This window comes from Mastomys coucha, unplaced genomic scaffold (assembly GCF_008632895.1).
Source record: "Mastomys coucha isolate ucsf_1 unplaced genomic scaffold, UCSF_Mcou_1 pScaffold4, whole genome shotgun sequence".
NCBI lineage: Eukaryota > Metazoa > Chordata > Mammalia > Rodentia > Muridae > Mastomys > Mastomys coucha.
In genome coordinates, this window is record NW_022196910.1 from 291,289 (window position 1) to 303,523 (window position 12,235).

General features: G+C 42.8%; 1 protein-coding gene and 1 pseudogene across 2 annotated transcripts in view; one reads left to right on the forward strand and one right to left on the reverse strand.

Annotated features, from left to right (window-relative positions):
• Nucleotides 1-894: 894 nt before the first annotated feature.
• Nucleotides 895-3,039, forward strand: LOC116076153 (annotated as a pseudogene). The gene is made up of 2 exons (XR_004112840.1): nucleotides 895-1,300; nucleotides 1,419-3,039. The product of XR_004112840.1 is annotated as a polypeptide N-acetylgalactosaminyltransferase 11-like (transcript).
• Nucleotides 3,040-8,044: 5,005 nt separating this feature from the next.
• LOC116076284 (zinc finger protein 709-like) overlaps nucleotides 8,045-12,235 on the reverse strand; it is a 44,238-nt gene continuing 40,047 nt past the window's right edge. The window contains exon 4 of the mRNA XM_031349980.1: nucleotides 8,045-8,345. Coding sequence (XP_031205840.1) covers nucleotides 8,324-8,345 — 22 coding nt within the window. The 3' untranslated portion in view covers nucleotides 8,045-8,323. The remainder of the gene's footprint in view (nucleotides 8,346-12,235) is intronic.

Consider the following 12,235-nt stretch of genomic DNA (forward strand, 5'->3'; position numbering starts at 1 on the left):
TCCAATCTAGCTTTTGATTTTCAGTCTTTTCCTTATCTAAGTCTGCTTTCTTCTGATTTGTCTTAAAAGGATATGTAAAATTGTAATCATAACTGAAAAGATAATTATTTGTATGTTGATAGCCAAAACAAAAGTTATATGGGGTCCAAATGTTCTCTTCTATAGAATTTTTCATTTTTTAATATGTAAAATACTTTTTCTTTTTTTTTGGGGGGGGGGGGTTTGAGACAAGGTTTCTCTGTATAGCCCTGGCTGTCCTGGAAGTCACTCTGCAGACCAGGCTGGCCTCGAACTCAGAAATCCACCTGCCTCTGCCTCTCAAGTGCTGGGATTAAAGGCGTGTGCCACCACCGCCCGGCTTCACTTTAGTTCTTTTTCTCTCTCCTTTTTCGGGAGACTGAACTTTATTTTTCTTTCTCCTTTCTCTGGAGATCTGATCTTCTATGTTTATTTATTTATTTCTCTCTTAACACTTTCTAAACTTAATTATTTCTGTATTAATTTATCTAAATTCTTTTCTCTGTGTGATTTCTTTTAATATTATATAATTCTTGTTTTAAGAAGTTCATTTTTGGTCATCCTCGGACGTGGGGCGCGCGTGCCGCGACGCGAGCCGTGGAGCGCGGCTCGGTTCGTGCGGGCGGTGGGCCTTGTGGTGGCAGCGGGAGCGAAGATGCCACACCCCTAGCCTCCTGTGCTGCCATCCCGGCCTGTGGGTGTCGCGGAAACTGAAGATAGCCTTTGAGCTATGCTAGGTCTATAATGGGAAGCATCACAGTTCGATATTTCTGTTATGGGTGCCTTTTTACACCTGCTACCTGGACAGTTCTGCTTTTCATTTATTTTAACTTCAGTGAAGTGGCTCAACCCCTTAGGAATGTGCCCATCAGGGGGTCTGGGCCCCACGGGCCATTTCCCAAAAAAATTCTACCCACGTTTCACTAGAGGTCCAGGTCAAGTATTAGATCCACAATTCAAAGCAAACAGAACGGACGATTTGATGAATAATCACATTGAAGATCCAGATAAAGGCCTCTCAAAATCTTCCTCTGAACTAGGTATGATTTTCAATGAATGTGATCAGGAATTGAGAGACCTGGGCTACCAGAAACACGCCTTTAATATGCTTATTAATAACCGTTTGGGATACCACAGAGATGTGCCAGACACCAGGAATGCAGAGTGTAGGGGGAAGTCCTTCCCCAGCTGCTAGCGTTGTTTTCTGTTTCTACAACGAAGCCTTTTCTGTCTTTTTTTTTTAAGACTCCAGAAAGGGAATTAGATCTCGTTACGGATGGTCGTGAACCACCATGTGGTTGCTGGGATTTGAACTCAGGACCTTCGGAAGAACAGTCGGGATCTTAACCACTGAGCATTCTCTCCAGCCCGCCTTTTCTGTCTTATTGCGGACTGTGCAGTGTTGTGGACCGCACACCGGCCCACCTTCTTCATGAGATCATCCTTGTGGATGACAGCAGTGACTCTGATGATTTAAAAGGAGAACTAGATGAGCACATCCAAAGATACCTGCCTGCAAAAGTCAAGGTCATAAGAAATATGAAGCTTGACAGATTGATCAGAGGAAGAATGATCGGAGCAGCCCACGCTACAGGAGAAGTGCTGGTGTTCCTGGACAGCCACTGTGAAGTGAATGGGATGTGGTTACAGCCCCTGCTGGCCATCATCCTTGAGGACCCACACACAGTCGTGTGCCCCCTGATGGACATCATCAGTGCAGACACACTTGCTTACAGCTCATCCCCAGTGGTTCGGGAAGGTTTCAACTGGGGGCTGCACTTCAAGTGGGATCTAGTTCCGATATCTGAGCTGGGAGGCGCTGACGGTGCCACGACCCCAATAAGGTCTCCACAATGGCTGGAAGATTGTTTACCATGAACAGACAGTATTTCAGTGAACTTGGACAGTATAACAGTGGCATGGACATCTGGGGAGGAGAAAATCTGGAAATCTCATTTCGGACCTGGATATGTGGCGGCAAGCTCTTCATCATCCCTTGCTGAAGAGTGAGACACGTTTTCCGAAAAAGGTGACCATATGGATCTCCTGAAGGCCAGGACACCATGACACACAACTCCCTGAGACTGGCACATGTCTGGCTGGATAAGTACAAGGAGCAGTATTTTTCCTGATTTGAAGACCAAAAACTTTGGGGATATCAGTGAGCGTGTTGATTTGAGGATTGGGCTGTCAATTATTCAAGTGGTAGTTGGATAATATTTACCCTGAGATGCAGATACCTGGTCCGAATGCCAAACCTCAGCAGCCCGTTTTCATCAACAGGGGACCCAAGCGCCCAGAGTCCTGCTTCGTGGAAGGCTCTACCACTTGCAGACCGACAAATGCCTGGTGGCCCAGGGCCGCTCCAGCCAGAAAGGAAGCCTAGTGCTGCTTAAGGCCTGTGACTACAGAGACCCAACTCAGGTCTGGATTTATAATGAAGAGCATGAATTGATTTTAAACAACCTCCTTTGCCTTGACATGTCAGAAACTCGCTCATCAGATCCACCTCGACTCATGAAATGCCATGGGGCAGGAGGATCCCAGCAGTGGACCTTTGAGAATATCCGGCTATACCAAGTGTCCGTTGGGCAGTGCCTGAGAGTTGTGGATCAGAAGGGCTATGTTGGCATGGCGATCTGCGATGGCTCCTCCTCTCAACAGTGGCGCCTAGAAGGTTAAAGGTGGGCACTGGCTGGAGACAACATAGTTATTCACCTGGTTTTGTCATGCCTGCCATAAATCAAGGTGCTTTATGAAGGATGTTGCTGACCACAATAGGCAAGAACCTTGGTAGAGGGTGACCATCTCAGGATCTTCACTGGAATTTGGGTTATTTCAGATCTGCTGTTGAGGGATTCTTGTTTAACTGGGAAAACAGAAAATAATTCTGAAGAGTTGGGTCTACAGAGTATAAACCAGGAAGTAGGTATTTCTGTTCATATTTATGTTTCTCGTATTCTCCCTTGGAGATGGAATGGTTTCTGTCTAATCAGGAACTTGTCACAATTTCCTTTCATAGAGGACTTCATAAGAGATTTTTTTCTACTTCTATCATGTTTAATGTTCCAAATAGATTTTAAAAACTGGTTGAGTGCATATTACTTTTAGCTTCAGAAGATATCATGTATACTTAAGAAGCATTTAATTATTATAAATTATTTTGATGACTTAATAGTCTGTCTACATTAAATAAAGGAGGTTTTTGATCATTTAACTAGGAAGAAAAGAACTTCATTTTATTTACACTAAATAAATTATCCATGCAACAACAAAAAAAGAACTTCATTTTATTAATTTCAAACCAAATAATTGTTTCCATTTTATTGCTATATACATAACCAGTTCAGAAGTTTGGAGTTCCTCAGGCTAGCCCTGGCTCCACCCCCTCAGGTCAGTACCTTTTTTGGTAGTTGCAGGCTTTTCCTATGTAGACCCGTTGAGCAGTGGTTTTCCCATGTGCTCTGCCATGCTGTGCTGAGCCTGTCCACTCACTCTGGGAAGACGAAGCTGGACTGCAGCATGCCACCACCTTTTTTGGCTCTGGGCCACAGCTCACAGAATAACAGAACACTGGAGCCTCATTGCTCTTAGGCAGTTATAGTGCAATCTGACCTCGGCCAATCTGCAGTCTTCTGTCTCTGGTTGGCTGCAGGCTTTTCCTATGAGCATACATTGGTTTCCCACAGGCTCAGGCTGCTCAGTCCTTCTGCAGTGCCTGGGAAGTGCACTGAGGGTCCAGTTCAAAAAGAGACCAAGGTGCAGCTCTGCCAGTGGAGTCAGTTCATGGGATCCCACTCACTCAGTATCTCTTAACACTACACAGTTCTAAAATTACCCATGAGAGTCACAGAGTGGACTGCCTGTATCAGTAACTGGAAAAGAGCTTGTATTTAGAGCAAGGCTTCTCCCCTGAGACCACAATAGAAAGAAGAGTTTATTTTCTACATGGCCGGGGGAAACAAGCTAGGTAGGCAATGGCTGGATTACAACTTGTTTTACGTTTAAGGCAGTAAAATGCAGGGGTCTCTGTTATAAAGGATGTGATAGGGCAAGATGAATGACTTTCTGTGCACTTTCTCAGCATGGGTTAACTTATGCTTTAAGAATGAAGGAAAACTGAATTGGAGGTGTACAATTTCTGAAGGTTAGCTTGAGCCCCGGTATTTCTAATTAGGCAACATTCTTATGGTGTTAATTAAGTGCAGCAATGGTGAGAGCATTAAGACACGGGGCATTTGGTCTAACTTGTGTGTCAGCATACAGCACTCTACAGTGAACATTTTATAGAAGGCAAGCTCATACAGTCTCTTGTTAATGGCATGTCCTCTTCCTGAGAAGTGCCCACTTTATTTCAACATAAATATAGCTAACTGTCCTTTTAGTAAATTAACTAAATCTATTTTGAAATGCCAACCTGTCTTAGTGAGCGTCTCTTCTAAAGGAAAGCATTTATTAGGGGCTTGTTTGCAGTTTCAAAGGTGTAGTCCGTGGGCATCACTGTGGGAGCATGGTGGCATGCAGGCAGACATGGTCCTGGAGAAGCATTTGAGACTTCTACATCTGGAGAGCAGATAGCAAGAAAAGAGAAAGCCACTAGGCCTGGCTTGGATCCTTGAAACTTCAAAGCCTACTTCTAGTGACAATCTTCTTCCAACGAGACCACCCCAAGTCCAAAGAGGCCACTCCTCCTAATCCCACTTGTCTTAGGGTTTCTATTCCTGCACAAACATCATGACCAAGAAGCAAGTTGGGGAGGAAAGGGTTTATTTGGCTTACTTACTTCCACATTGCTGTTTATCAAAGGGAAGTCAGGACTGGAACTCAAGCAGGTCAGGAAGCAGGAGCTGATGCAGAGGCCATGGAGGGATGTTCTTTACTGGCTTGCTTCTCCTGGCTTGCTCAGCCTGCTCTCTCATAGAGCCCAAGACCTCCAGCCCAGGGATAGCACCACCCACAAGGGGCAATTGAGAAAATGCCCCACAGCTGGATCTCATGGAGGCACTTCCCCAACTAAAACTCCCTTCTCTGTGTCACTTCCCCAACTAAAACTCCAGCCTGTGTCAAGTTGACACACAAAACCAGCCAGTACACCACTCAATCAGAGTGCCACTCTCTGATGACCAGTTATTCAATCAGAAGGGCATATGAGGGCCATTCTCACTCAAACCACCAAAGTAACACTTTTTAAATTTCATTTTCTGTGCATAGATCACTACTCTGGTCTCTATTTGCTTCTATTTTCAAAGGATTCCCAGTAGTTAAGAATCTTATTTGATGTTTCTCAAATGGTTGCTAATTTCTTTGACAGAAATATGTCATGTATCCCAGGCTTGCCTGGGCCTATGTCACTGAGAATTGAATTTAAAACCCAAATCTGCCTCTACCACAAAGTGCTGGGAATACAGGTATGCAGGTCAGTAAAGAATAGAGAGACAAGGGAATGCATGCCCCAATAGAGCCTGGGCTTTTATTGGGTGTTGCAAATGTAGAGGAAACCATGTACCAATCATGGGTTGTGCATTTGTAAACAGAAAGGGAGGTGCCTAGAAGGATGTTAAAAGGTTTCCAATTTTGTCTCCACTTGAAATTGCCAGTAAACAGTTAGCTATTAAAATTCAGGTGATTGATAAATGACCTGATTAGTGTTTATTTGGGGTATACAGACCACAGCAACCAAAAATATAGTTAAAAAGTGAATTTCCTTTTAGAAACCAAATTGTGTAGTTATTACTACTTCAAAGGGAACAGAAGAGCTGGACAAATTTTTGTGGCCCTGCCTAACTGGTTGGCTTTTTGTTTGTTTGTTGTTTTTGGTTTTTCTGGATGAGAATAGGGTTAAAAAGTACAAGTTAATCCTTTGTGTGCTCCAATATAAGTTGTTATTCTCTTGAGGACATGGGGCCATAAAGCCTGATACCATGTTTTAAATTTTATTTTTGAGATCACAATTACCTCATTTAGGCTTTCACTTTCATCTCTCCTGGCCCTCTATAAACCCTCTTTGCTTTCAAATTCATGGTGTCCCTTTGCTTTAATTGTTGCTACTACTTGAATTTGGCCTAAGGTTGTCTACAGGACTTCCCAGTTCTGAGATAAAGAGATGGCTGTACTGCACATTGAGTGTGTAATGACTATGCATACTAGAGACCCTACACCTAGGAAGAGAAACATAAAGTGCTCTGGGAGACTGAAAGCATATCTACTTAAATGCAAATTTCCAGTATAGTGGCCCTGTGTGCTCCTTGGGTGGAGGACAGAGCTGGGAAGGTCTGTGTGGTATAAGTCCTTTGATCTCTGATCATAGTATAGGGAGGGGAGTTGTTACTCCAGTGAGGCCTATATAGGTGAGTGGCTCTTGCCAACAGGGTCTCTGGAGCAAGTTTTGCCATGGGAGCACAGTGAGGAGCAGCATGTTGCTTCTTTCCAGGGTTCTCATCCAGTTCCAACACGTGAGTCTGTGTCCACTGTGCTGCTGTGTATCAAGGCATCTGAGCACATTGCTTTCCCAGGAAGACACAGTGATGAGGAGGTGGTTCAGACAGATTGCAGCTCATGTGGCAGGAGCAGGTGTTAAATCATCCTTGTGGGGTCATGTTAGAACTAAGTTCTGGGTGGCCAAGAAAAAAAACCCATCATTCCGACTGTAGTGCCTAAACAAGGGGCACTTTACTCTTGATCTAGTGGCTGTGCTTCTGCCCTAGACCGAGGCTGTACCTGGTTTATTCTAAGGGACATGGCGGCTATACCTTTTCTTCCTTGGCTGCTGTCTGACTTCAACCTTATTTATTGGATAGCCTATTGCTGCACAGAAAATGAAAGAGGAAGGGGAAAGAGGCACTGCCCTAAGGACAAAAGAGTTCCTGTTCTGGGCCATTAAGTCCTTTCCACAGAGAAGTAGCTCTTTGAACAAAGAATGGTTTTACTACATAGGAAGATTTAAAGGATTTGAATTCTTTGATCCAAAAACAAGCTTAACAGTATTTAATAAAAAGACTAATATTTGATTTTTAAAAAGAAAACAAACTCCTTTGTCTTTTTTTTTTTTTAAGTTTTCTTCAAAGTCATTAAGATGCTCCCATTAAGTCCTATTTTGGAATAAAAAGCTGCAATGGGGAGGGCATACTTGTCTGTTTTGTATTAGTTGATTCCATAATCCTGAGACATGTCTCAAGTAAAAAAAATAATAATACTTTTAGCATCTATTTCATTAGTATGGTTAGGATGCCTGGGAGGTACAAGGGCCTCATGGGGGAACAAATGGAATCACAGCAGATGCTGAATCTTACCTCTGGTTCCCACAGCCCAGGATGAACCCTACACAGGGTCCTCTAGCTCCTTCCCACATGAGGATGGCAGCCTGCTCACCATCACTCAGATTCCCAGCTTGCCTGGCTCTCCAAGCAGGTCCCAGCAGCAGGTCACAGGGCAGCACACAAACCCCTTCTTCAAACACAGGACAAGCCTGCAGCATAGAAAACTAGACATACCCTCCCCATTCTGAGAAGTGGGTCCATCTTGAGACCCTGATTAGTATTAGCTGAATCCATAATCCTGACACAAATCTCTAGTACAAGAAAATATTATTCCATCTACTTCATTAGTATAGTTCAGGGTAAGTCCCCTGATTCATAGGGATGGTTCCTTTGCCAAGATTTTGATTTGTCCCCACTGGAATATTAGAGCTGGAGCCAGACCAGAAATTCTGTTCTCTTGTTCACAGAGCTTTTTCTATTGACAAGATTGCATTACTACCTTGCCCCTTCACAAAGCCCCTGAAGGCACTTAGCTCAGAGACCTCAGCTGTAAAGACAGTTTTGGCATCTTTGAGCTCCGGTAAGGATGAAATTGTTAATGGTTCTAGTGACATCCCAGCTCTTAATTCATAAGGAACATGTTCCTTTTCTTTGAGGACATGTTTTCCTAACCTGCCTAGCCAAAGAACAGGAAGTCTCCTGTTCCCAACCCTATCCCCTGTGAAGAGGTGACCTTACCAGGACTGAAGCAATGCCACAGCTCGCTTCTTCCGGCTGTACGTGGGGTGGCAGGTGGCAGTATTGGGGCAACCAACCAAAGATCATCTTTAAAAGATTCCGAATGGCAAATGTAGAGAGGAAAGCCAGTCCTTGACTGGTGTCCTGAAAGGATTAAAATGTCCAAAGTCTATCAGTCTTTCTTGAGAGGCTCACAAAGGCCCCTGCCATTAGACTCCTCATTTTCCTTCAGCTTCAAAGGTTATTCTCCAGAGATAATTCCACAATCAATCTTCACACCCTTTTAAAGCTCTAGAATCAGCTGAAAGTCATCACGATGCTCCCTCCATGTGGCTTCCAAATGAGAAGAAAAGGGACAGTTAGCCTCCTTTTCATGTTTATGTTAAAAAAAAAAAAACCACTGGCTGGTCTCCCTTGCCTATAGTTAGGCACTAGAGTGAGCCAAACTCTGACATCTTATATCTGGGCAACGTATTTTTATCAAAATTAAAATATTAATAAGCTATATATGTCTAATTAGCATCTCCCATAAACTTCCACTTAGTGTCTGTGGAATTCCTATCCCTGTGGTTGTTATCAAATCTTGTAGTGCTTGGTTAAGCTTTCCGGAGGAGTGCTAAACATCATGCAGGTGCCAAAAAATAATTTTTCTTCTGTACTGTTCAACAGATCCTCAGATGTCAAGTGAACTTGGTAGGACCCTTAGGCTCCTCTAGCCCTTTTTCTACCAGTTGTCCATCAATGTGAGGGTAAGTCAAAGGCCTTGTTTGACCAATTATGGCTTCCTCTGAAGCCTGCATTGAACTTCTTCATTACACACTAACAATGTTTTTAATTCATTGAGTAGGGTCACCATGGCTCCACGGATGAGTGACTTTCCACAGGTACAGAACACTGATTAATCTGGACAATGGCCCACAAACTGTTGAGAACTCACTGACTGGAGAGGGCAAAGGGGAAACTATTCTGTTAGTCCCTCTGACCACATTAGAATAGCCTCCAAGTGTGGTTAATTAATGTCCAGAATAACACTTTTCAACAAGTCTGGCACTTTTAATTACTTATATTTCAATATCCAGACATTCTAAATAAACTTGGTTTGAGATTCATTTTAGCCAATCCATGAGATTGTTGATCTCTCCCCTTGACAACTTTAATACACTATACATCATGTGAAACCCTCATCCTTTATGTTCCTTAAATGACTGCTTCAGACCTTCATAACTTGCAAAAGCTTTCTAGCCTTATTTACTCTGGAGATATCCAGCCACCTTTATCTTCATATATCTAATCCTTTCATTACTGAGGCCCTTTACCTATTTACATCCTTCTAACATTTTCCTTTACTATTTTTTTCCTTACTGTCATGAGGCATAGGAATATAAACAAATAATCTTATTAGATGACCCATTTTATTGATGTGTGGATGGATACTTACTTGTATTCTCCCTGTTTTCACTAGGGAGCATGAAGATAAGAGTGTCTTTTTCACCCTTCAAGATGTGACTCTGGAATACCTGTGAACTCACTGAATTCTTGTATTTCTCTCTATCTCTCTGTTTCTGTTCCTCTCTCTGATTTTAGTCTGTCTGTGCTTGAATGCCATGTAGCCAAACTTCTTTAATATAGTTATTAAAACACATATGCCAGAGAGAGCAGTAGAATTAATGTGAATTAGGGAAGGTTTTGGCTCCCTTAAGGGATAAACTTCCAATATTCCCTTTGGACATTTCTTTGATTTTGAGCCGTGGTAGGGAATGCCCTTGAATCCCAGCACTTGTGAGGCAGAGGCAAGCAGATATCTGAGTTCAAGGTCCTCCTGGTCTATAGAGTATGATCTAGTGCTACACCAAGAAACCCTGTCTTGAAAAAAGAGAAACAAAAACAACTGAAATAAAAATTTCATTGACCCCTCCAACTTTATATTCTATCGATCTCTGTGATAGTCTGCAGTCTGAATACAAGTAGAGCCTGCAAGAACTGAGACTGAATCACTGTATACAGAGACTGCTTTCTGTCATTCAGGCTGCCTGGGTTAGAGAAGGCACAGTATAGTTTACCATATGCAATCTGGGATTAAGCTCTCACTCCCAGTTTAAGAGTAATAGGACACAGAAATTAGAAAACATCTAAATTATCTAAGGAGTAAACCATATTAAAAAGTTCTTTCACACCGGGTGGTGGTGGCACATGCCTTTAATCCCAGCACTTGGGAGGCAGAGGCAGGCGGATTTCTGAGTTTGAGGCCAGCCTCAAACTCAGAGTGAGTTCCAGGACAGCCAGGGCTACACAGAGAAACCGTCTTGGAAAAAAAAAAAAAAGTTCTTTTGCAATAACTAGTTTATGTCAAGCAAACAGACAATGAAAATGAAAGCATAGGATCCCAGGACATACAGGGAAAACACAAGAATGACATTCAAGATTCAACAGGAGTCAATGAGATTACCAGTGTGGGGCAGGAGCATGACGTGAGGCATGAAGACCCAGTGTATACTGTATCTGTATCACCCACCCCACCCTACTCCCACCCATCATACCCACTGGCAACAGTTATCTAGCACTTAGACATCTATAATTTTGGTTCCCAAGATTGGCTCTCTAGGCTGATGCAAATTCACATGAGTCTTCAAATATAACCACTGTAGTGGGTTATTGTTTTTGTTTAATACCTGGACATCTGTTGGAGGCATATCGCAAGGAGTTATTTCTATTCTTTATGAGACTTGATGCAGTAGCTGCACCCTACTCTAGCATAATAAGCATTTAGCTGTTTCGGGAGTGCATTCCTTTGTGCCTTAGTTCTACAAACCAACCCCATATGTTCCCAAAAGGGAAGACTGTCTTATTCTACTTTTTCTATTATGCCATACTATGCTAACCTCCTCTGTGTATGCTCCTGTGTATGGCAGAGGGGGATCAAACCAATCCAACTTCTTAACAGAATACTTTCCTCTGGGTTCAGACAAAGTTCTTCTTGTCAAACAATAGGCTACAGAGCCTGGAAGATTAAACCTAATTATATGCATAGATCTTTTAGGTTTCATTGTAAGCACACTTCTCTGTGTCTTTGATCTTGTGCCAGCTCTTCTAAACACAAATATAGACTTTACACCTTGCTCTTTATCAATCAAATGTTCTCAAGATCCCTGTAGCCAATATACCAGTAAGTTCCTGATACCATTTGTCCACAAAATGTTTCCTAGAATCAGTGCCTCTAAGAATACAATCAACAGGACACATTAAATATTCTTTAGTGGGTTCACATAAAGTAACTTCTACAGCAACTAGGGAGTAAGAAAGGATGAGTAGGAGACCAAGATACGTGGAAATTTTCTTCTGTTCCCACAGTATTCCCTATTAGTTTCATTTTCTCATCAAACATTCCCCAGGGGAATGGTTCTCCATTTCCACATTACATCCTCTGCCACGCACACTCGTCTACTCCAGTCACATCCAAAATATCGGGGATAAAATCCTGATAAAGGATAAGAGGCAATAAGATTCCAAAAGGAGTTCTGTTCCAGGAGTTCTGTTCTGTGCCTCCTGGATTTCAGACAGTCGCTGGTATTCCCTAACTCAGACATGTTCCAGATTAGTCTTTCCAATCGTCAACACGGCCCCATATTTAGGCATAAAGGTACCCCAAGAAATGACTCGTTAATGGTCAAGATTGGGCATTATTCCCTGGTCAACACAATGTTTCCAACTATCCTAGTTTAATACTAAGCTGTCCATAGCTTGCAATTTCTCTCAAAGTATCTGCCTCGCCAGAGCTAGCAACAGGGGTCAGTACATTCCTTAGGGCAATAGATAGTTTACCAATAGTAAATTTAGAATGTTTTGTATACTAGAGAGTAATGAAGGGCTTCCCTCACTTAAGGACATTAGCTAGGAGTGTCAGGTCAGACCCTCCTAGTCATTGCCTCCAGCAGAACCAGAGAATTAGCATAGGAATATCAAAATGCCTCAACAGGGAGAGTTCCACTCCTCTTCCTCCTGCTTCACACCTAGCTACCAGACCCTACTGATCTTGATGTGCCGTCATTTGTGTACGTGACTCTTGTAATCTGCCCTGCTTGCTGTATGCTACTTAAGCCTGCTTTTCACTTTAGAAGTGAGGAGAGAAGGACAAGGACTGGGAGAAGAAGAAGGACTTGGACTCACATGCAAGACTAGCACTAGAACTTAGATGGGCTAGGACTCAGATTCATACATCCCGCATT